At 40.4% G+C, this 26,008-nt stretch overlaps 1 protein-coding gene across 14 annotated transcripts in view; it reads left to right on the forward strand.

The window, feature by feature from the left end:
- PICALM (phosphatidylinositol binding clathrin assembly protein) overlaps positions 1-26,008 on the forward strand; it is a 126,579-nt gene that overhangs the window by 19,312 nt on the left and 81,259 nt on the right. For 13 of the 14 annotated variants that reach the window (XR_007772638.1, XR_007772640.1, XR_007772649.1 and 10 more), the window contains 2 exons: positions 17,266-17,408; positions 24,507-24,582. Coding sequence is in view for 10 of the 14 variants with exons in the window: in XM_050941040.1 (XP_050796997.1) it covers positions 17,266-17,408; positions 24,507-24,582 (219 nt within the window). In the remaining 4 variants the exon portion in view is untranslated. The remainder of the gene's footprint in view (positions 1-17,265; positions 17,409-24,506; positions 24,583-26,008) is intronic. The other variant, XM_050941094.1, reaches the window with a different exon arrangement.

Raw genomic sequence — 26,008 nt, forward strand, 5'->3', positions numbered from 1 at the left:
CCCTCACACAGATGGCATGTTGAGTATTAATCCCTGAAAGGAAAAGTTGGAGTTGGTGATAACCAACTATAGAGGCCTTCTAGACAGGAAACAGTGGGACTACATTAATTATAATTGTTGGTATGTGCTTGGCCTCCAATGACCAAGCACATAGCATCTGCTTCACCATGTAGTTCTTAATCACATCATCTTCCTCTGCAGCTCATTTGAAGTTAATCCATATGTTACTGCAGAAGATCTCTTTATTGGCTATGTTTGTGTTCTGTAGAATTAAGTTAGAACAGTTTCATAGGAAAAATTACCCAAACTATTAAAAAATGACTTGTTACAGTTCCCTTTATGTAAATGTGGAATCAACTGCTTCCTTCTCCCTTGTGTTTTGGAATCAAGGGTTTTTGTGCACAAAATGTGAACTTAATCCAATATATAATCTGGTGTGTGTTTTATGGAATGGAAGCATGGACCCATGTTTGAATCAAGAAATCCCTTTTTTCTTGACAAGAATTGTTAATCTAACCACACCTCTACCCCGATATAACGCGACCGAGTATAACATGAATTCGGATATAATGCAGTAAAGCAGCGCTCCAGGGGAGCAGGGCTGTGCACTCCAGTGGCTCAAAGCAAGTTTGATATAACGCGGTTTCACCTATAACGCAGTAAGTTTTTGGTTTTTTTTTTTTTTTTTGGCTCCTGAGGACAGCGTTATATCGGGGTACAGGTGTATCTACTTACTAGAATTATTTTACCCACGAATTTGAAGGGTAAAGGCAAATAAAGAACTGTTTTGTGAAATCCAGCAAGCTCTGTTAGCAGTTCACCTATTTGTATTCTTGGAATGTTGAAACCAATGTGCATTTCTATCAAAAAATCTTACTGTGTGGTTGTTTGTATTTAAAAAAAAAAATTACATGTATTAGGCAAATTGTGTATGTAACATTTTCCTTAGCTGGCTTTTTAGTGTTGTTGATTTTCTAAGACATGGGGGGAGGGATAGCTCAGAGATTTGAATATTGGCCTGCTATATCCAAGGTTATTAGTTCAATCCTTGAGAGGGCCATTTAGGGATCTGGGGCAAAAATCTGTCTGGGGATTGGTCCTGCTTTGAGCACGGGTTTGGACTCGATGACCTCCTGAGGTCTATTCCAACCCTGATATTCTAGCATAGTATTTGTAAAGGGTTTAACACATCAGGGTTTGAACACTTATGTGATAGGGCTAAGAATTAGGGCTGTCAAATGATTTAAAAAAAATATTTGTGATTAATCATGAGATTAAAGAATTTGAAATTAATTGCAATTTTAATCACACTTAATAATTAAAAAAAAACTAAATATTGATGTTTTTCTACATTTTTAAATATATTTGTATTCTGTGTTGTGATTGAAATCAATATATTTGGAAATGTGGAAAAACATCCAAAATATTTATAATTTCAGTTGGTATTCCATTATTAAGCAGTGCAATTAAAGGGGTGATTAATCATGATTAATTTTTTTAGTCGAGTTAATTGCTTGAGTTAACTGCTATTAATTGACAGCCCTATTAAGAATACTTATCAATATTTTAGGGTGGGTGAAGGGTAATGTTAAAGAAAAGTTAGCCATCTGCTTAGTTTAGTAAATTACATTCTCTTTCATAACAATATTGAAATACCTGTTTGACTGGGATGCTACAATCCCAGAATTTTATCTGAATAGTTTAGTTTAGGGCTTATTACTTGTATAGATCTTTTACAATTTTTGTGCTTTCAACATATAGTTGTGGTAGGCCAGAGTAAGTAGAGGGAAGAATTTCTGGAACTCTCATTGGACTAGCAGCCAAATTTGTATTTACTTTTTATTATTTAATCTTCCTCTCTTCAACTTCTGTGAATTCACTAATAATGACTACAACATCTTTCCAGCAGCTGCTTTTATTTTTTTTATTTTATTTTTTTTTAAACCTTCAGTTTGTGTTAGCACATAAGAAATCTTTTGTTTGGTCTCTAATACTGTGGACAGTAGTTAAATGTAAATCATCTGTCATGTTTTTGATAATGTCATGCACTTTGATATGTTACTTACCAAACTTAGCATATGTGTTTGAACAAAGGCTTTATCCCATATAGGTAGGGTGACCATTTTTCCCAAAAGGAAAAGGGGACAGTGCGTGGGGCTGGCTTGAGGGGAGGGGGCTCCTCCCCAGCCATTCACCTGAGCTCGCACACCACCCCAGCACGACTGTCTCTGGTTGCTCGAACTCTGCCCTCCCTCCCCATTCCCCCTGCAAGGCTGTCACTCAAACCCTGTCGGCCCTCTGCGGAGCCCTGCCTTCTCCCCTGCAGAGGGCTAGCATCTCTGCTTGCCCACCGCACATTTCTCCACACCGCACCCCACTTTTTTGACAAAAGTGGACATTTATCCCGTTTGCTTTTGCCAACTGATCAAGTCAGCAAGAGCAAACAGAGCAAAGATCTACTTTTGCCAAAAAAAGTCAGGATGGCCAGAACAGGGCGTAAAAAAGGGATTGTCTTAGCCAAAACAGGATGTATGGTCACCCTACATATAGCTCATCTATCCACTTTCCTGTTTAATCCTTCAGTGAAGTCATAATGCTGATTGTGTAGCATCAGTTTCTGTGGCAACAGATTAATATCAAACATAGGAATATGACTTCACTTCGGCATCGACAAGCTGGTTTGAGGGGCAGGCAGCCTTCGTTAGAACGCCAATACTTTCAATTATGATAAGGAAAAACAAATCATCCAAGCAAAATGCCACTGTTTACATACCAGATTGCTTTAATGTGAAAGTCAGATATATTAAGCAAGAGCAATAATAAATTAAACTAGATTTGGAATTCTTTATATGATATATGTAATTAGAATACAATAAAAACCAGGATAGTGGTCACAGCCTTAATTTTCTTGGGTTTATTTCAACCATGATAGCTTGTGGCATAGGTCCATCTTCCTCTTCTTACTGCTCCTTTGGTTGGCAGATGTCCTAAAATCCGCTTGATTTCTGTAAACTGTCTACTTCCCAGGACTGCAATACCTCCACTTCAGACTCTCTCCCTGTTCACCCATCTGACCCATGCAAAAAAGCATGATGTCCAATTATACCCAAAGCTGATATGGCAAAGAATAATTGCTCCACTTTGTTAGATGATTATTGATTCCAGAATAAAGTCACATTTATTTTAGAATAGTGTCCACACATGACGCTCTTGTGGTCTCAGATCTGGCACTTCAGAGTCCCAACTTCTCTTTACTACAGTGGGCTTTTTGTGTTTTCATTTTCTGTACTTGTATGCCTGTTAAGAAACTGTTATAATCTTTTCTCCAGCAGTGGAGAAGAGTGCATAGTCAGCTGAATATGAGCTCCCAGTGTGGCATAGTGGTCAAAAAGGCTAATGTGATCCTTGGATGTATAAACTGGAATCATGAGTAGGAATAGAGATTATTTTATCTCTGTTTGTTTGGCACTGGTATGACTGCTGCTTGAATAATACTATGCCCAGTTCTGGTGTCAACAATTCAAGACTGATGATGAGAAACTGGAGAAGATTCGGGAGAAGAGCTACGAGAAGGATTAAAGGATTAGAAGGCATGCTTTATAGAGAAATTCAAGGAGCACCATCTCTTTAGCTTAAGAAGAAGGTTAAAGGGTGACTTGAATACGATCTGTAAGTACCTAGTTGCCTGCATGGGGAACAAATACTTGTTAATGGGCTCTTCAGTCTAGCAGATTGTATAACATAGTGGTATTCAATCTGTGGTCCGCAGACTGTGTCTACAATTTCCAAAGGCGTTCACACCTCCATTTGAAACTTTTTAGGGGTCTGCAAATGAAAAAAGGTTGAAAACCACTGGTACAACACAATCCAATGGCTGGAAGTTGAAGTTAGACAAATCCAGATTGGAAATAAGGCACACATTTGTGACAGAGTAATTAACCATTGTAACAGTTTACCAAAGATGATGATGGATTCTCCATTATTGACAATTTTTCAATCAAGATTTAGAGTTCTAAAAGATTTGCTCTTGGAATTATTTTGGGGAAGTTCTGTGGCCTGTGTTAAGCAGGAGATCAGACTAGATGATCACAATAGTCCCTTGTGGCTTTGGAATCTATCTGTTAAACCAGTTAGTAAACTGGGCACACGTTATTGTGCTCATGTGTCTTATGTGTGGAATGGAAAGCTTTCCATTTCGGCAGTATTCCTTTTTACAGTGAGAAATAAATGTGGTTAAATTACATAGCGCATGTTTTGTATGGCTACACATGTAAGTTAGTGTGCCTTAAAGCAGCCCTGGGCTCCCTCCGTCAGTACTCGTCCACACTGGTAAGGCATGTAAAACGCTCTGACTCCAAGATTAACACTTGATGCTCATTGGATGAAATGCCCAGGCATCAGTGTGAATGAGTTGTTGCATTACTGCGCTGAGGTCAGCCTCTGGAAACGTCCCATAATCCCCTTAAGTCAAGTGGCCACTCTTGTCACTGTTTTGGAATCGCTGCTGGAATGTGGATATGCCCTTTCAAAGCTCCATTTCTGACAGCCGGCATGCTTATCTGCTACAAGACAAAGCAACCATTACTGTGGAATGCTGTCTGGGTGTGTGTGTTCTGTTGCTGTCTGAACTTACGAGACAGCATGCTGACATGTTCTCAGCCCCCGCCCCCCCCCCGAACCACAGTTTCTCTTCCCCCGCATACACACAACACACTCCCTGTCACACTCCACCCCATCCTCCTCATTTGAAAAGCCCGTTTTAGCCACTTGCATACTGGGTTAGCTACCACAATGCACTGCTCTCTCTGGCCATTGCAAGAGCTGCTAATGCGGCCACGCCAATGCGCTTGCAGCTGTCAGTGAGGACAGATTGGAGCTCTTTCCCTACTGCGCTCTATGAAAGCTGATTTAACTGAAAGCACTCTACATCTGCAAGTGTAGCCATGCCCTAAGTGGGCTTTTCCATGTTTTTAAAGGTTGGGTAAAATCACAGCAACCCTACTTCACCAACAGGTGGGAGAAGGCAGACTACAGTTTTTATTACAGGGAAGTTATTATCTAGATCAATGGTCTCCAACCTTTTTATTCTCAAGATCACTTTTTTTGAAGTCTCAGAGCAACCCAGGATCTACCCCTCCCCTTCCCCAAAGCCCTGCCCAGCTCACTCTACCCCCCCATTGCTTGCTCTCCCCCACCCTCACTCACTGGGGCAGGGATTTGGGGTTCAGGAGAGGGTATGGGATCTGGGCTGGGGCTGAGGGGTTTGTAGTGTGGGAGGGAGCTCTGGGATGAGCCCTGAGCAGGGGATTGGGGTGCAGGAGGGGGTGAGAGGTGCAAGCTCTAGGAGGGAGTTGGGGTGCAGGAGCGGGTACAGGGTACTGGTTCTGGGAGGGACTGAGGCAGTGTTGGAGTGCAGGAGAGGGTACAAGGTGCTGGTTCTGTGGCGGGTCAGGGCTGGGGTTTGGGGTGCAGAAGGGAGTATGGGGTGCTGGCTAAGTGAGGGGTCTCGGGCTGTGGTTTGGGGTACAGGAGGGGTTTTGAGGTGCTGGCTCTGTGAGGGGGCTCGGTGGGTTTTGGGATGCGGACCTCCTGCTGGGCAGCACTTGCCTCTGGCAGCTCCCGGTCGTCAACGGGCACAGTGAGGCTAAGGCAGGCTCCCTGCCTAGCCTTGCCCCACAGGGCTCTTGCAAGCACCACCCCTGCAGCTCTACCGGCCAATGGGAGCTGCAGGGATGGTGCTTGCAGGCAGGAGCAGCACATAGAGGGAGACCCTCCACCCCTAGGGCTGCAGGGCTGTGCTGGCCTCTTCCGGTAGCGGCATGGGACCGGGGTAAGCCACACTGCGCTGCTGTTGGAGATCATGATCAACTGGTTGATGACTACTGATGTAGACTGAAAGATGAAAGCAGTGGTTCCTATGGTAGCAGTCTGAGTTCCTGAATTTTGACTGATCTCCTTAGGTCATAGCTATGGGAAACACTTTCTTTATGGAGTGGTAGATCTGAGTCTTGGAAACATTTTCAGATTGTAAGTTATGAATAGGAACATTGTGCATACTGCAGGCTGTAGCTAAAACACTCTGCAAATATTGATATACTGTATGTACACAGTTTTGGGTAATGTTCAGCCTGCAATATGTCTAGTCAATGCTAATGATGTAAACCAAAAGGTATGAATTATAAATCAGTTTTCATTTTCAAACCAGAAAACTTGAAATGTCCCACACAATTGTTAAAAACCTTAAATTTGTGTGTCTTTGCATTGAACCAGTACACATAAGAAGAGATGCAAGAACGACAAGGAATTTGTTACACGTGTTTTCATGATAGGCAGTGTTATCCTTGCTTGGGCATGATCTTCAGTACGTTGGTTTGCTCTAGATGGAGACCCTCCACCCTCATAGCTGCTAGGAGGCTCTGTAAGAGGGATTGTGAAGTGGAGAACCTCCTCCTTGCTGGCTGGAAGGGTGGGGAAGAGATTGAGTAGTCGCTCCACCCCTTGTAGCCTCTGGAAAGGAGATTAAAATGTAAGATTCATCCTAGTAAGAAGATATGAGTGATGGAACTCCCAAAGAGGGTCTAGGGACAGCACAATGATAGAAATCCTAACCCTCTTTCCCTTCCTAGTAAGTGTTGCAGGGATTCTCTATAGTGCCTTGCCCTAAGGTATTTCTGGTGAGGGCCCCACCATCATCTTTCATATTTACCTCTGACTAGTACGCTTAATCTTCTGGAATGAGTGTTCACCCTCTCATGCCTGCCCATGTAAACAAAAGCTGTGAAACATGTTCCAGTTATCTATATGAAAAACAGTATATTCAAACAGTAAGAATAAAATGCAGCTAAGATATTTACATTAGAACTCCTGTTACGGTATAATTCCCCACTCTGAACCTTAGTGTTCAAAAGATGGGGTACCAGCATGAATTCCTCTAAGCTCAATTACCAGCTTAGTATTTGTAGCGCTGCCACCAACCAGGAATTCCAGTGCCTGGTACACTCTGGTCCCCCCAAAACCTTGCCCGGGGACCCCCAAGACCCAGACCCTCTGGATCTTAACACAAGAAAAGTAAACCCTTTCCCTCACTGTTGCCTCTCCCAGGCTTCCCCTCCCTGGGTTACCCTGGAAGATCACTGTGATTCAAACTCCTTGAATCTTAAAACAGAGAGGAAAATGCACCTTCCCCCCTCCTTCTCTCTTCCCCTCCAGATTCTCCCTGAGAGAGACACTAATCCTAACACAGAGAGAAATTAGCCTCTCTCCCCCTCTTCTCTCCTTTCTCCCCACCAATTCCCTGGTGAATCCAGATCCAGTGCCCTGGGGTCTCACCAGAATAAAAAAAAACAATTAGGTTCTTAAACAAGAAAAACTTTTAATTAATTTTTATTGTTCTTTCTTTATCTTTGTAAATTTAAGATGGAATATGTACAGGGTCTTTCAGCTATAGACACTGGGAATACCCTCCCAGCCTAAGTATTTAAGTACAAATTAAAATCCTTTCAGCAAAATATAAATTTGAACTCCTTCCAACCAAATACACATTTGCAAATAAAGAAAACAAACATAAGCTTAACTCGCTTTATCTACCTAGTACTTACTATTCTGAACTTATAAGAGCCTGTATCGGAGAGATTGGAGAGAAACCTGGTTGCACGTCTGGTCCCTCTGAGCCTCCAGAGTGAACAACAACCAAAAACTGAATGCACACACAAAGACTTCCCTCCCTCAAGATTTGAAAGTATTCTGTCCCCTGATTGGTCCTCTGGTCAGGTGACAGCCTAGCTCACTGATCTTGTTAACCCTTTACAGGCAAGAGAGATAAGAAGTACTTCTGTTCTATTAACTTTTACTTATCTGTTTATGACAACTTCTAAGTGCCTAGCAGCAACCTATGCTTTCTCCAGACTCTTATCTGGTGATGTGATGGGAGTATGGTTGTGCCTTGCTAAGTGCAGGAAGTGGAAGATTAAAAAAAACTATCCTCCTTGTTCTTGTTCCATACTGACAGTTGTTTGTATGTGCAGGACTAATCAGAAAAGCTACTTGTGTATGTAGCAAGGTCTTTCTGAGCTGATAGCACCTTGCATACCATACTTGCTTCGCACCACTGCTGATGCAATAACTGCTGATTGCAGTCAAATGTAGCTATCAGAATATTTTACTAGCTAGTGTTAAGTGAAGTCCATTCATGTCTAAATGCTGGTAACATGATAGCAGAAAATTCAGAAGCCTTATCAATCCATTGCTAACGTGCCATGATAGTTCTCGTGGGAGAAAATACAGAGCGTGATTTCCCTTTGCCTTCCTTCTGATATGTGGCTGCCATTGGTTACATTGTGGTTTAACTCATCTGCCTTTCAATGGCATTTCCTCAAGTGCAGGTCCCCCTACCCACCACAGGCACTTATCTATACCATGCCATTGGTATTTCCTGTGGCTTCAGCCAATCGCAGATGGTACCTTCTGCTGCCTTGTTGTACCAGACTACAGTGTAGCCTGACTTGATTAGAGTTAAATATGTAAATATTTCTAAAGTAGCCTTGACTTAAATATGTTTACGGCTGTTGTCATTGCATCTTGAGTTTAAATCGCTGTGTCTGTGAGAGAAACTAAGGCTAGAGGGTAGCATTCATTATGAATTTCTCTGCGTGATGATTTACAATGTGCCTTATTTCTTAATGCTTAGAAAAATTTTAATTTTTTTTCTTCACTTTTTTCCTTTCTTATATATAGATCTCCCTTTCCTTGGCATAGACTTGTGTGACCTGTACTTTGTGCTCACCTTGTCCTCTCTCCTTGCCAGCACCCATACCTTCATTCATATGCCTTGCATTCAGATACAGATCACTTATGCAAGGGAAGAGATTCTGCTGGATCACAGGGCCTGTTTTCTTTTATGCACTGCCACAATGACACTAACATAGGCTTAGGCCTGGTCTGCACTACAGGGTTAGGTTGAATTTAGCCATGTTAGATCAATTTAAAAATGACTGCGTCCACACAACCAAACCCATTCCATTGACTTAAAGGGTTCTTAAAATCGACTTCTGTACCCCTCCCTGGAGAGGGGAGTAGTACTAAAGTTGACCTTGCTGAGTCAAATTTGGGTAGTGCGGACGCAAATCGACGGTATTGGCCTCTGGAAGCTATCCCAGAGTGCTCCATTGTGACGGTTCTGGACAGCACTCTGAACTCCTCCGCGCTAGCCAAGTACACAGGAAAAGCCCCAGGAACTTCAGAATTTCATTTCCTATTTGGTCAGCATGGTGAACTGAGCAGCACAAATGACCATGCAGTCCCCCCAGAATCATAGAGCGTAGAATGTTTCTATACTCCCCCTATCATCTCTGTCCCTGAGGTTATCACAGATTAGAAGGCAAAAAAAATGCACTTGTGATGATGACATGTTTTCTCAGCTCATGCAGTCCTCCCACACTGATAGGGCACAGCTTAATGCACGGAGGCATTCAATGGCAGAGGCCAGGAAAGAATTAAGTGAGCGCGAAGAGTGGAGGCAGGACGCGATGCTGAGGCTAATGGGGGGGGCAAATGAACATGAAGAAGCATCTGTTGGAGCCGCAGAAAAGCCAACTAGAGCATAGACCCCCACGCTGCATCCACTGTATAACTGCCTCCCCTCCTCCCCATGTTCCATAGCCTCCTCACCAAGATTCTCAAGAACGCGGGGTGGGGAGGCTCCAGGAACCCAGCCACTCCACTCCAGAGGATGGCCCAAGCAACAGAAGGCTGTCTTTCAAACAGTTTGATTTTTAGTGTGGCTACAATAAGCAATGTGGCCTTTTCCTTCCCTCCTCCTGCACCCTGCCCGGGCTACCTTGTCTGTTATCTCTTTTTTTAAAAAAAAATTAATAAAGGAAGAATGCATGGTTTCAAAACAATAGTTACTTTATTTCGAATGGGGGAGGGTGGTTGGCTTACAGAGAATTAAAATCAACAAAGGGGACGAGTTTGCATCAAGGAGAAGCACACACAACTGTCGCACCGAAGCCTGGCTAGTCATGAAACTGGTTTTCATAGTCTCTCTGATGTGCAGCGTGCCTTGCTGTGCTCTTCTTATCATTCTGGTGTCTGGCTGCTCAGAATCGGACACCAGGCGTTTTGCCTTAACCTCCCACCCCGCCATAAACATCTTCCCCCTTACTCTCAGATATTATGGAGCACACAACAAGCAGCAATTACAGTGGGAATGTTGGCTGCACTGAGGTCTGACCATCGGTGTCAGCAAGCTTTTAAATGTCCGAAGACACATTCTGCCGCCATGCTTGCCATGGTATGGTATCTGCATGGGTAACCTAGGAAAAAAGGCGCGAAACGATTGTCTGCCGTTGCTTTCACAGAGGGAGAGGGCGACTGACGACATGTACCCAAAACCACCCGCAACAATGTTTTTGCCCCATCAGGCATTGGGAGATTAACCCAGAATTCCAGTGGGCAGCGGAGACTGCAGGAACTGTAGGATAGCTACCCACAGTGCACTGCTCCGTAAGTCGATGCTAGCCACAGTAGTGAGGACGCACCTGCCGATTTAACGCTCTTAGTGTGGATGTAAGCAATTGACTGTATAAAATCGACCTAATTTCATAGTGTAGACATACCCTTAGAAGTTTTAAAGTAGTTTCAGGAAATAAAAACCCTTCAGCATGAAAAACACATAATTCTAGGCTTGTATAACTCTTCAGGAATTTTAAGTAGTGCATTAATATGTCATGCATATTCTTAATTCTTTTCTTAGCTAGCTTTCAAAACTCTGCATTTGAGAGTTTTTCAATTGACTGTAGATTTTTTTGATTTACATTATGTATCTCCTACTTACTATATTAATTGACTTATTATGCATTCCTTAGCATATGGTGTTCAGTCATACTACCTTATATGAGATTCCAACACATAGCACAAGCTAAGCAGGTTTGCACAAGATAAGGATGGGGAGACCTGAAGATGATCTAGAAGCTGTGGGAAGTGGTTTTAGTGACTTAGCAAACACGATCTTGAGTCATACTGTAGTATAATGTTAGCTAGTACCAGAGTGGATTTGATTTAAATCAAATTGATTTAAATCACTAGTCAGGAAGACTCGATTTAATCATGGATTTCTACATAAAAGTGCATTCTTGTTGGTTGTTACCAACCTGAAGATCCGGCATGTTCAGACATACTCCTTTCATCATCTTCAGTGCATCTTTCTCCTGGGAGGGAACACTTTTCATGATGTTGTTTCATTTGGGCAACCAGGCCTTGCATTTCTTGTTACATTGTTTGTTTGCATTTTGCATGCATGCCTGTCTTACCCACAGGTAGAATATTCCCCTCTAGTGTGAGAATGGTATGGTAGATGTCTAGTCAATGAAGGACCTCAAGACTTCTGGAATATGCTGCTCAAACAGTTTCACTTTTGTTTCTACTGCCTGTCCCTCCCTTCTCACATTTATCTCCAGATTTCTCCTTGTCCAGATCTTTCCCACTCCCAACAATCTTCTATTCATTGAACTTTTGAAACGTTGCACTTCTAGAGAGAGGTAAGGGATTGACTCTATTTACACAAACTTGCAGAGGGACAATAGGGTTGAGGTGTATTATTTTTCACCTTTATTTATTTAATAACATTTTTGCGGTTAACAAACATGTTATCTCTGGAGGCACAAATCCACAGTTTGAGAACTGCAAAGCTAAGCATCTCTGGTATCTTCTAGACTCAGCACTGAGTCCCGTTGGTAGATAGAAAGATTAACCTAAATAATCTATACAGAAGCTTCTGGACCCCTAGAAGATTGGTCCCTAAATCCATGAACTATTGGAACTCATTTACAAAACTTTTCTTAAACATTGCAGGAATATATTGTCCCATACTATAGAATTAAAATTTATAATTCCTATTCCATTGAGTTATAATGTATGTAAATTAATACTGTCTTTAGATATGTTTTCCTCAAAGCATTTTATCAAAAAAATCCTATTTAAATAAAAATCCAATTAAAAAAAAAACCCCACACAGACCATTGATTTTTATCCACCCTGGCTAGTACTGTTATTGGAGGCTACTTTTAGATGTGACTTAAATTTGAGTTCTTAAGTGCTTGTGGTCGTAAGTTTTACCTACAAGAGTGGAGTGGTTAATCTCCATATCACAAATAAATTTCAAATCTGGTAATTATGTCCTGTTAATTTTATACTGCAATTTCGTTAGCAGATGGTATCTTTTATCTTGTCTTATATTGTTTTGTTGTGTTACTGGGGTGATAGTATACACATAGAGTGTGCTTCATTTTGATTGGAAGAAGTGATTCCTGTATCTGTTTCTAAAGCATTCTGGAATCCTTCAGGATGAAAGGCTGTTTTTTAAACTTGGAGATACAAAACCTCTTCTCATAAGGTAAAGGGTTGACTTCATTTAAAATTCCTTCACCATGCTATATTCAAATTTTGATCTGTGGCTTAGTGTAAGATGGAGCAGCTAAAGGGCAAATAGAACAACAGAGTTTTATTATGGGGCTCTCCGCTGTCCTGGCCATTGGTAGGGGTAGAAGATTTCAGTAAAACTGTATTTTGTTGATTTTTTTAACATTGAAAATGCCACTAAGACCCATCAGCTGTATCACCCTGAATTTCATATTAAGTGTGATCTACTTGTCCTATAATAGTATGTTTGGGTGCTTAATCACTCCTGTGGTGTTTCCCCACTTACTGTCCTTGAACTCAGTTGGGCAAAGCTCAGGTGGGCCTTGTACCCAGCCTTAAATTCTTAGAGTAGGTTTATGTCATGTCCTCACTTAATCACAGATATATCCACTAACTAAATTCTACTTCTGAAGTTGTAGTTGGACCCACGTTGTTTCACTTAGCTGCCTTTTTATGAATTTTTTGGGTATGGGAAGGTAGTGTTTGATTATTGTATTATTACAGAAACTAAACCTATACCAAGATTAAAATCGTAAATCTTTTCTGATTTGCTGGGCTGGGACCAGTTCTTAAAAAAAGTTTACTGACCCATTGGGAAAAAGTCGATCCATTAAATGCTCTTACTCAAAGTTATAAGATATCAGACCCTAAGATCACCTAACACTGGTCACAGTCGTATTTTCCTGTAAATTTGGACAAGACTTAAGTAATGATACTATGTCTTAACCCCTTGATAGCCGTTTAATGCTCGGTACAGTTTGAAAGTTGGGAGTCCAAGTTGCTTTTAGATAATCGGTGTTTTGTCTAGGGCTGCTTAAAGGCAACAGCTAAAGTCATGGTAGAATTGAAATGTTGGCAGTGGGAGGAGAATATAAATTATATAATATAGGAATTACATGAACCTTTTTTAAGGTCTGACATGGCAAGGTCTGTAGTAGTTTACAAGAAATAACTTATTTCATTGGAAAGCTCAGCTTTCCAATGGTGGTAACATTGGATTTTGTAAATGGTAGTTCAGTACATTAGTGATTATTTTGGGTGCTATTTACTTGTTCAACCAGTGCTTCCTTTCGCACTGCTCCTGAATGTAGAAAATTCTGGACCAGTGCAATTTCAAGTACATTTCTTGCTATAGATTACTGTCTCTTGAATGAATTCTTCTTTAGACACTATTTAAATCTGATTAATTTTAAAGATTTAATTACTGTAAAACTATTGACCATATTTTGTTCAAACTTGGCGTATTTTTATAAGTCCCATTAAGACTTGAGAAAAATCAAACCATATCTGAAGATAGTGTATTTGTAATTTACTATATGTTGCACAAGATATCCCAGTTTTATTGTATTAGACACAATTGTGAAGTAGACCATATTTTAAAACTTAATTAGCACAAGAGTTACGGCCAGATTTTCAGCCTCTACTCTGTAATGGCTAACTTGATCTCTTAACTTGTTTCATAAATACTAATTTTTTGCATTAGGTATAATAACTTTTCTGAAATTAATGTTGGCTACATGCAAACCCCCCACAATTCCTGAAAACCAAGGGAATAATCCCATTAACGAAAACTGCATTAAGCTACAACATCATAATAATGAATGGATAAAATAGATTCTATCTCCACAAGAAAAACCTTTGCACTTCAAATAGACTAAGAGAAAAGAAATCACCAAATTATAATTTCTTGCTTCCCCCTGTATATCTAAAATAATCATATATGCACATGTTGTGATGTCATTTAACAAACAAACCACCAATCCTCTTTTTGGTGCTTGGACTCTTAATTCTAATATTAACTTTCACAAACCCTGTGTTGATATAATAACTGGAAACTTTAAAGCCTGTTTTTACTGCTTTTTATTGAGCTGAGAAAGAAGCTGAAAGTAAATATTTTCCCAAATTAATTTGTTCCTTTTAGAATGGCTTAAAATTGAAAAATTTGTCAGTGGTGTACATGGAAAAAGGACTCTTTATTAGGGCTGTCAAGTTCTGGTCTCCCATGTTTAAGAAGGATGAATTCAAGCTGGAACAGGTTCAGAAAAGGGCTACTAGGATGATCCGAGGAATGGAAAACCTGTCTTATGAAAGGAGACTCAAAGAGCTCGGCTTGGTTAGCTTGACCAAAAGAACGTTGAGGGGGGGATATGCTTGCTCTTTATAAATATATCAGAGGGATAAATATTAGGGAGGGAGAAGAATTATTTAAGCTTAGTACCAATGTGAACGCAAGAACGAATGGATATAAAGTGGCTATCAGGAAGTTTAGACTTGAAATTAGGTGAAGGTTTCTAACCATCAGAGGAATGAAGTTTTGGAACAGCCTTCCAAGGGGAGTAGTGGGGGCAAAAGACATATATCTGGCTTGAAGACTAAGCTTGATAAGTTTATGGAGGGGATGGTATGATGGGATAGCCTAATTTTGGCAATTAATTTGGCAGTTGATCTCTGATTATCAGCAGGTAAGTATGCCCAGTGGTCTGTGATGGGATGTTAGATGGGGTGGGATCTGAGTTACTACAGAGAATTCTTTCCTGGGTGCTGGCTGGTGAGTCTTGCCCACATGCTCAGGGTTTAACTGATGGCCATATTTGGGGTCGGGAAGGAATTTTCCTCCAGGGCAGATTGGCAGAGGCCCTGGAGATTTTTCACCTTCCTCTGCAGCATGAGGCACGGGTCACTTGCTGGAGGATTCTCTGCAGCTTGAGGTCTTCAAATCACAATTTGAGGACTTCAACAACTCAGACATAGGTTAGTGGTGTGTTGTAGAGGTGGGTGGGTGAGATTTTGTGGCCTGCATTGTGAAAGAGGTCAGACTAGATGATCATAATGGTCCCTTCTGACCTTGAAGTCTGAGTCTATAAGTACTGTAGTGCAATATCTTTATCATGAAAGTTGAACTTACAAATGTAGAATTATGTACAAAAAAACTGCATTCAAAAACAATGTAAAATTTTAGAGCCTTCATGTCCACTCAGTCCTACTTCTTGTTCAGCCAATCACTCAGACAAACAGGTTTGTTTACATTTGCAGGAGATAATACTGCCCACTTATTTACAGTATCACCTCAAAGTGAAAACAGGTGTACTCATGATTCTGTTGTAGCCAGCGTTGCAAGATATTTACGTGCACTAAAGATTCATATGTCCCTTCATGCTTCAACCACCATTCCAGGGGACATGGTAATGATGGCTTCTGCTTGATAATCCAAAGCAGTGCAGACCGACACATGTTCATTTTCATCGTCTAAGTCCGATACCACCAGCAGAAAGTTGATTTTCTTTTTTGGTGGCTCAGGTTCTGTAGTTTTGGCATCAGAGTATTGCTCTTAAGACTTCTGAAAGCATGCTCCCCATCTCCTCCCTCTCAGATTTTGGAAGGCCCTTCAGATTCTTAAACCTCAGGTAGAGTACTGTAGCTGTCTCTAGAAATCTCACATTGGTACCTTTTTGTGTTTTGTCAAATCTGCAGTGAAAGTGTTCTTAAAATGAACATGTGCTGAGTCATCATCTGAGACTGCTGTAACATGAAATATATGGCAGAATGCAGGTAAAACACAAAGCAGGGAACATACAGTTCTCCCCCAAGGAGTTCAGTCACAATTTTAATTAATGCATTTTTTTTTTAACAAGCGTCATCAGCATGGAAGCATGTCCTCTGGAATAGCGGCCAAAGCATGAAGGACATACGAAAGTTTGGCATATCTGGCATGTAAATGTCTTGCAATGCTGGCTACAGAATTGCCACGCGAATGCCTGTGCTCACTTTCTGGTGAAGTAAAGAAGAGGAGGGCAGCATTATCTCCTGTAAATGTCAACAAATTTGTTTCTCTTAGTGATTGGCTGAACAAGAAGTAGGACTAAGTGGACTTGTAGGCTCTGAAGTTTTACATTTTGTTTTTGAATGCAGTTATTTAACAAAAATCTACATTTGTAAGTTGCACTTTCACAACAAAGAAATTGCACTACAGTCCTTGTATGAGGTGAACTGAAAAATACTATTTCTCTGATCATTTTACAGTTCAAATATTTATAATCGAAAATAGTATACACTTTGATTTCAGTTAGAACACAGAATACAATATATATGAAAGTGTAGAAAAATATCCAAAATATTTAATAAACTTCAATTGGTATTCTCTTGTTTAACAGTGCAATTAAAACTGCAATTAATCGCAATCTTTTAAATTGCGATTAATTTTTTTTAGTAAATCGCATGAGTTAAATGCAAATAAACCACAATCTACTCTTTACTGAAAAATAACCTAAAGAAGAGCCCTAGGAAGGAGACCACATGACTCAGGGTTCTGAATACAGGATATGAAGACTTTCATATCCAGCTCACTAGTTTGAGTCTAGCCAGTGTCAGTGGTGATAATGGTACCATTGCATGGCTTTTCAGTGATCCATATGAAACTGATAATCTCAGTTCAGTTTCTGTTAGATAGGTGTTAATCATGAAAATTGCCATCACAGTTAGTTAACTAATGGTATAGTAACATTATAAGCAAACACCAAGGATTAAATGGGCAAGGAAAGTGACTCTTACTTGCAGAAAGTCCTTATTAGAATAAATTTGAGAAGGTTATTTTTATTCATACTGTCTATTCTGTGGATGAATGAACTACTTTAAAGGCTCTCAAACTGCAGCTCTCTGAAATCTTCCTAGTGGGCCACAGAGTGAAAACCTCTGAGAGCTAAATCAGAGGTATTCTGGGAAAGTCTCCATAATCTCTAGATGGCTCCATTGAATGAAAAACTGAAATATATGTGTACCATCATGATAATCAAGCTTCAAGAATACTAAATATACAAGTAAAATAACAATAATCAATTCTCTTTATTACAGACTTAATCCAGTGCACAAATGAGATGAATGTGAACATACCCCAGTTGGCGGACAGCTTGTTTGAAAGAACTACCAACAGTAGCTGGGTGGTGGTCTTTAAGTCTCTCATAACAACTCACCATCTAATGGTGTATGGAAATGAGGTAATAGAATTTCTTTAGTACAAAAATCATATCTTTGCTGTAAAGATACATCATGGAGATGTCTTTGACTAGATACCTTTATAAGAAAACCTTCAATATTTCTGCCCTTCTACTTACTAGGAAGTAAGAGGACTGTAAGAAAGGGTTCTCTTTTTATGCCAGTATTGTTTTTTATCATTAAAAAAAATCAGTAATTAAAAAATAAAATAAAATAAAAAAATATGACATAGGATCATAATTGCCGAAGATGAGAGACTTACTAGGTCACCTAGTCATGCCTCTGACAGAACAGGCTTTTTCTGTATAGTCAGAATTGTTTGTAAATTGTATGTTTTTTCCAAATTTTTTAGTTGGGGACCAACAATCTTCTTATTTATATTTGATTTTAAAATATTAAGAATGTTTACATGTGAGCAGTAGGCACCCATAATTAACAACTAAGTTTGCAATCAATTAAAGATGAGCTAACAGCCCCAAATAATAAAATTAACATCATATCAGCTGAATAAAAAAGTAGTAAGCCCCATCCTGCTACATGCCCTCAGTTCTCTACAGAAACCTTGACAAAATAAGTGTTGTGGTGTTTCCATGGTACGGCCCTATTTTTTTAAGATGCTTAACTCAAATGAACTGTGGCTTGTGAACTTCCTGCATTTAAAAAGACTTAAAATTTTACCTCTGTTGATCTATAGCACAGTAGGCATTTTGAGGCCTTTTTTCTTAAACCACCATTTGAATTTTAAAAATTAAATTTGAAAAGTGGTTACTGTGTATAATCCATACATGATATAATATGTATGGTATGGGCAATATTCAGATTCCCCTTCATGTTCAGTCAAATTTCTTTTACATTGAAACAATTGAAATGAAATTTTTCATACAGTTCACAGTATATATTTGTCATAAGGAAAAAATAGAAAAATACCTTCTGACTTTTCATGGGATTCTACAAAGCCATTAATGCTACTCTTTGGTTCCATTAATATCTGCACAAGAATTGAAAGACCCTCAGATACTAAGGACATGTCTATTCTACAACTGCTACAGCACTGCTGCTGAGCCGTTGGAGCGCCATAGTGTAGAAGCTTTCTGTGTTGACGAAAGAGGTTTTTCTGTAGATTGAAGTTAAGCCATCTCTCTGAGAGGCAGTAAGTAGGTCAGTGGAAGAATTCTTCTGTCGATCTAGCCACATCAACATCAGGGGTTAGACTAACTTAACTACGGTGCTCAGGCTGCAAAATTTTTCACAGTCTTGAACAATGTAGACCAAGCCTAACTGAGTCAGATGGAAAACTGTTCTGGAACTACTGCAGGGGTGGGCTAACTTTGGCTGGAGGACCACATCTGGTATAGAAATTGTATGAGGGGCCATGAATGCTCACAAAATTGGGGTTGGGGTATGGGGGGGTACAGGTTCTGGCTGGGGGTGCAGGCTCTGCGTGGGGCCAGAAGTGAGGAGTTCATGGTGTGGGAGAGGACTCTGGGCTGGGACAGGTGGGGTGCATGGGGGGTGGTGAAAGCTCCAGCTGGGGGTACAGGCTCTGGGATGGGCCTAGGGATGAGGGGTTTGGGGTGTAGGAGAGTGCTCTGGGCTGGGACTGAGGAGTTTGGAGGGTGGGAGGGGAATCGGGGCTGGGGCAGGACGTTGGTGTGCGGGAGGAGGTCAGAGGTGCAGGCTCTGGGCAGCGCTTACCTCAAGCAGCTCCCGGAAGCAGCAGCATGCCCCTGCTCCGGCTCCTATGTGGAGGCGCAGCCTGACAGCATTGCTGCGCGCTGCCCCTGCAGCTCCCATTGGCCGTGGTTCCTGGCCAATGGGAGTGGCGGGTGTGGTGCTGGGGGAGGCAGCGGGTGGAGCGGAGTCCCCTGGTTGCCCCTATGCATAGGAGCCGGAGGGGGGACATCCCGCTGCTTCCAGGAGCTGTGCGCAGTGGCCCCCGATCCTGTTCCCTAGCTGGAGGGCCGGAGTAAAACGGCTGGTGGGCTGAATTCAGACCACAGGCTGTAGTTTGCCCACCCCTGATCTACTGTGAGCCTGTTATGTTTGACTATTGAGAATCCTCTATATAAAGGGTTCATGTTGTATTTGCACAGTTAAAGTATGAAATGAGCAATGATAAAATCAGTCTAGTGGAGAAAATATAAATAAAAAATGGGAAGAACTGAAATCCACAGGCTCTTACCTCTCCTGCACCCTGGCATTTAGACTTCCAGGGAAATGTATGTGGGATAGTTTCAGCAGAACGCAGCAAATGGTCTCTGCTCAGTGTGGGCAGAGAAGATGAGAAGCTCTTTCCTCCCTCGTAGTCCCTGCCAATATGCTAGGAAAGAAAAATTCTTTCCCACCACTGAATTAGGCAATCCGTTTGTGATAGTTCTTGGGGTACCCAGGGCTGAGAGTCACCTTGTTACCCCCAGCCTACAGCATGAAGGAGACTTGCTTGTGTTTAATTGGATGTTGGCTCCCTGACACTACCAGCCTGTTAGCCACCCAATCTCCTCTGGGTTATGCCAGCCCTTATTTTGCCATTCAGGTTAACAATTGGTATACTCAGTCCTTATGTCTTTTTGAAGTGTTCCCCTGTAGTGTCCAGCCTCTCTTCCACTGGATGCTCACAGAAATAGCACAGCTGCTGTCCCCAAAGGAACAGTGTGTACAGCAGCTTGTATGATTCAACTCGGGATCAGCTTCTTGCTTAATATCACAGCACTGAGTTATATTTATAATGAAAACAGTAAGTTTTTATTATCCAAGAATTAAGTAGTAAGGATAATGGAAGCAAAAGGTTTCCTGTAAAACAAAATCATAACACGCTTTCTAGAGACTAGACTTGACTTAACAGGCTAACCTCCAGTCTAAAGCAGTTTTTCTTATCCTAAGTGTCCTCTGCAACATTTCAACTAAGACTGGTTTCACTGCCCTTTAACTTCCTAGGTACAGGATCACAGGGTATCTTCTCTGTTCCCCAGGTAGTCAAGCAAACCTTTGAAGTGTATCTCAAGATAAGGTTGCCTTCCACCTCTATATGCTTTCTTGTTTGACTTGATATTTCTGTTGACTTTGAATGTAAATTGGCCACCATTGTGTTAGCTTACAATGCTTAATTTTACATGCGGGCCATTTTTTTTTTTGGTGTCAGGAAACCTGTTTCTCCACTTCTGCTGTGATACAGACTCTTAAGAACATATTTTCAGTATGCATACATAGCTCCTTACATAGGGTCTGTACATACATTTCACAACGATAGTAATGACTAATGTGACCATTGTTTTTATTTAAGACCTCACATGGCATTCTTTGAACCAGAATGTACTTAACCAGAATCAGGTTATTATTGTAACCCTCTTGCCAGTTGGCATTGAGTTCCTCATGGGTATCACAGTTTAATCTTGTTCATGTGAGCAAAAATCATCATAGTTAAGATTCTAATCCCTTTTATACAAATTTTCCATTTATGGGTCCTAATACTGTGGATTTTGTGAGGAGTGCCCTAGGGAGAGAAGAAAATGAAGCTATTTTGCTCACTAGCTATGAATTAAATTATTTCCTGTTTTTTCCTCACCCTTTTGTAAACATCAGACTGCTTGTCATATTAGAGTGTTGAAAGTGATCTAATCCTTGGCACTTTAATGGCGATTCAGTTGGCCTAGGCTTGGAATGTTCAAGGCTATCACTCCCCTCACCCCCCACCCCAACCTATGTAAAATCAGTCACTGCAGCTGAAAACAGAATTTTTCTGTTAGTCTTATCTGATACATTATATATTTGGACCCAATACAATGTCCTTACACCCATTGTCTGCATGATGTTTTAGGTTACAGTGGTATTTTCAGATAGTGCACTTACAAAAAGCCAAGAGTTATGACAAGGAAAAAGACCCTTTCCACCAGGTGGTGATAACCTATAACTCCCCACATATAGCTTAGCAAAACTCAGCACTAGTGTGTATTAATTGCTGTATCAGTTCTCGGGGATCAGTTTTCAGAGGCAGAAATACTCAGTGACAAGATTTAGCATTAATTTTATGCACATACCTGCAACAGGGCAGTTACCAAGATCTTTACCCTAAGAATGAATCTGTCATCCTTGGGCTGTAGAATTAGCCGCAATGGATAAAACTAGAGATTACAATAAGGATGTAACTTCTTCCAGGCCCTGAATCCCGTTTAGCAAGACCCTTGATTTGAAAATTCATTAAACTACTGCCTCAAAATTCATTTTTCCAAAGGCACTGGCTTTTCTGCCCAACTCATTTCTTCTAAAGTTAGCACATAAGGAAAAATTATGTGATGGATGACTTTCAGGAAGACATTTGTAATATGTGTCGTAGGTAATATGCTTACTCAGACCAGCAGGGAGGAAGAGGAAATAAATTAGTTCCCATAGATGCAACTTATTCAGCTTACTCCAAATCCTGATGCCTTTTCACTGTAGCTTGTTGGAAACATTTTGACAAAACTTTTTTGTTAATTTCTTAAAATGTAAACGTTTCACAGATATGGATCAATATCAGTGAAATTCTGCCAGAAACAAGGCAGGCTTCTTGGGGGCTTACTTGCCTGCTTCCTCTTCAGCCCTCCTAAGCTGCCCTGGACCCAGCGCTCCCAGGATCTACACAAAATGGAATGACCATTCTCCACCTAACTCTCTTCACTCTTTTTATACATTGGAAAACTTCTAAAGAGATTGAAAATAGGGCTGAGCGAGTCAATATTCAGAATTCTTTTCATAGCAACCCTTCTTACTGGCTAGCAAAAAACTCTTCCGTTCTTCAAAGGGACTCTAAAGCATACGTGTGCCCAGTAGGGATTGAACAGTATTTAATCCTAAACAAATGTTGAAAGGGTCATTAGAATAGCAGGATTAAGCAAATATTTCACAGCTTCTGGAGAGTTTCCTCTCAAGAGAATCCTGTGCAGGCTAGAATGTAGCATTGAGAGTACAAGTACGAAAAGCCATGTGGCTGCTTAGAAGGCTGGCGAAGAGGTTTCTTTACTGATGAAAATTACCACCATAGTGTTTTTTTTGGGGCGCGGGGGGGGCGGACAAAAGGGAATAAAATGCCCATCTCTCTAATCCTCTGAAATATGATTTATAATCCATGAAGAGCACAGTAAAGTTGCTCTTCTAAAATGTTTTGAATGGAAAGAAAGAGAATGTAATCTTTAGTATAGAAGGCCAAATACAGTACTGGTGTTGGTTAGACTTGCAATTCCTAAAGTATGAGATACAGACTAGACAGAATGAAACCTGAATTGATAAGAACATATCTCCTTTAGGTTCTGGAATTTATTTAATATGAATAAGACTCTTTATGCAGTATTAATAGTAAATTTTTATGCTGTTGAATATCTCTTAAATAAAATCCTATAATTATATTTAAAGGTAAGTAAATTAGACAATATTCAGGTAAATATTTTAAATTTAACCTAAGTGTACAGGGAACTAAAGATAAAGCTTGTCAAGAACCCCTAGCTCACTTCTTGGTATAGGTAGACATTATTTTCTGGTAATCTACTGATAACCTGATTTCAAATGCCAAACTGTTGATGTAGGCAGTAGAAGTGAAGAAAGCCTTTGTACTACAGTCAGTTCTGGAAGCCACCACATGTGAGAGATAACTGATTAATAAGTTTTGAAAGAGACCTTGGCTGTGGATGCACACTGTACACCGTAAAACAGATATGGAAAAAAAAAAGTTCTACAGAGGTATGATCCCTAGCCTGCCCCAATCACAATGTGCACACTGAAAAATGAGTCTTTTTTCAGCTAGAGCGGAGCAATATGCTTATGTCTAAGTAATCTGTTTTGAAATACAGACACTCATTTTCATTTGAAAGGTTTACATTTCATAGAGTGACTACTGCTAATCTGATCTTGGTGTTTAAAAAAAAAAAAAGTATAGTTCTCTGACAGTACATGTCAGAGCATTTGACATTGTGTATGTAGGGGTAGGGGGATTTTGACTCGTGAACCAGAATTCCTTGTGTAGAGCTCTGCTACAAAAGTAAACCAAATGAAAAACAAGTCTCTGCTAACGATTTGAATGAGACACAGTAAAGCAACTGAGAAACAGAGTTGAGGTCTGTAATATTTTTACTGCTAATTCACTTCCATTAAAGCAGGCAAGCATCGGATTATATGTTGTTGAAATGTACACTTTCGCTATTTGTAGTAACTGAAAGCCTGATTTTGAGAGGTGCAGAGCACCCAACTCCAAATAATGTGAATGCAAGCTGCAGGTGCTCAGTGTCTTTAAAAATCAGACCTCAAATAAGTACTTCATGAAACCAATGCAATGTGAACCAACGAATCACAAGACTGTTCTACAGCCAGCACTAAATTGGAACAGACCACAAGGATTTCAAAACCAAAGTTGAGTTTTTTTTTTAAGTTTCTTGCAGGATACTCTACAACCTTTGTTTAGCGGTTTTGATCTGAGCCTAGTCTTAAAAAGACCACTTGATCCTGTTTTTTAGGAGTTTCATCTTCCAGATGTCATTTCTAGTTACCAAAAGTTCCATCATAAGAAATATTATTAGCTTCATAATCACCATAAAATTGGTTTGGCATTACAATTGCCAGGTTTACTTTGTAAGTAAAGGAAAAATTGTCTGCAAGTTGGAAGGCAACTTGTCAAACTGATTGTTACATGTCATCAGTTATCCTAACTTGAAATTGATTTTCATTCAGTGTATCTTTGTATGTATTTAGCTGAAAAATTGCTACCAGCTGTGCAGAAAGATTCTACAAATACAGTATGTTTGCAGAAAAAGTTGTAATTATGCCAGTTTTTAATGCCTTGTATCTTTTAATGCCTGTATGAGAAGTTTGCCCTCTTGTGGCTAATTCTAGTTTAGAACAGAGAGTCCTTTAATCCTTCACCAATACCAGTTAAAATAGTAGTTAAACTCTACTCCTCCACTTACAGCTTTGCCCAGAAGTGTGTGGGTTGTTTGTGTTATTTGCAAGTTACACTACAATTTTTTTGAAAGTTTGATAGCACTGAGTTAACTGAACTGTTTATGTGCAGAATTAAGTAAAATTCCAGCCAAGCGATAGCTTCGTATTGTTTCAAAATCTTTTTTTCTTCCATCTAGCGTTTTATCCAGTATCTAGCTTCCAGAAACACACTGTTTAATTTGAGCAATTTCCTAGACAAAAGTGGATTGCAAGGTAAGGTATCTTCATTATAAAAACTAACATGTTATTTTAGGGAATAATAAATACTTTATTTTCACAAGTTATGGTGAACTGCCTCTCTTCAGTAGTTTAAAAAATTGCATATCATTCCAGGAAGTGAAATTCTTCATTTTAGAACACTTCTGTGGATGTCATTCATAATCTTCCAACTGACTAGCATTTGTGGCGTAGAAAATACTGCCACATGGAAAGAATAGATATAATTTTTTATCTTATATAGGTTTGATTTTAGTCATGCTATTTATTACAGTTCTGAACCAGTTTCCAACAACAGCCAATACAAGATAAAATGAGAGGTTAAAACTCCCATAATGCATTCCAGTTTCATCATGGGGCAGGAGAGATTTGTTCTTGATGCTGGCTGGTACTAGATGAAACACAAAGACCAATAGCACTTCATTTTTATTAAAGTTGGTGGTCATGCAGCCTACCCCCATGCCTATGTAGATTAATTAAATGAATAAATATGAAATAAAATTTTCAGTTTCCAGGTCGGAAGAAATCAGTTTTATCAGGGAAGAAATTAATTCAGAAACTATTATTAATGTTGCATAGAGGTCCAGCTGAGATTAGAATCCCAGTGTGTAAAGCACTGTATGAGCATACAGTAAGAGACAGGTCACGCTCCAAAGATAATGATTTGATCAGATCAGACTGTATTGTATTCTCTACACCAGGGGTTCTCAAACTTCATTGAACTGCAATCCCCTTCTGACAACAAAATTTACTTCACGACCCCAGGACGGGAGACCGAAGCCTAAGCCTGCCCAGGTGGGAAGGGGGGCAAAGCCCGAACCTCACCGCTCTGGCCAGGGGGCCTGCAACCTGAGCCCCACCACGCAGGGCTGAAGCCCTCAGGTTTTGGTTTCGCCTCTGGGCATTGGAACTCGGGCTTCAGCTATGGGTCCCAGCAAGTCTAAGCCAACCCTGGCGAACCCATTCAAAGGGGGTTGGGACCCACTTTGGGATCCCGACTCAATTTCAGAACCGCTGCTCTACACTCATAGGAAATATTTTTGGATGTAATTAAGATATGTCAGTCTAATCTGACAATCTTTGCATGCGCAAACCCCCGCTTATTAATGTCAATTTAGCTCAGTACATTTTGCTGTATTAACTTCTAAAAGAGTATGTATGACCTTTGAGATGGGCTCTGAGGGATAACTCAGTGGTTTGAGCATTGGCCTACTAAACCCAGGGTTATGAGTTCAATCCTTGAGGGGATCTGGAGCAAAAATCTGTCAGGGACGGTACTTGGTCCTGCTATGAAGGCAGGGAACTGGACTCAATGACCTTTCAAGGTCCCTTCCAGTTCTCTGAGATAGATAATCTCTATATTATGACTTTTGTACATACATGTATGCTAGTTAAGAAATCTTATAACAAATCAGTAAGCATA

The sequence above is a fragment of the Gopherus flavomarginatus genome, chromosome 1, assembly GCF_025201925.1.
Source record: "Gopherus flavomarginatus isolate rGopFla2 chromosome 1, rGopFla2.mat.asm, whole genome shotgun sequence".
In the NCBI taxonomy this organism is placed as follows: domain Eukaryota; kingdom Metazoa; phylum Chordata; order Testudines; family Testudinidae; genus Gopherus; species Gopherus flavomarginatus.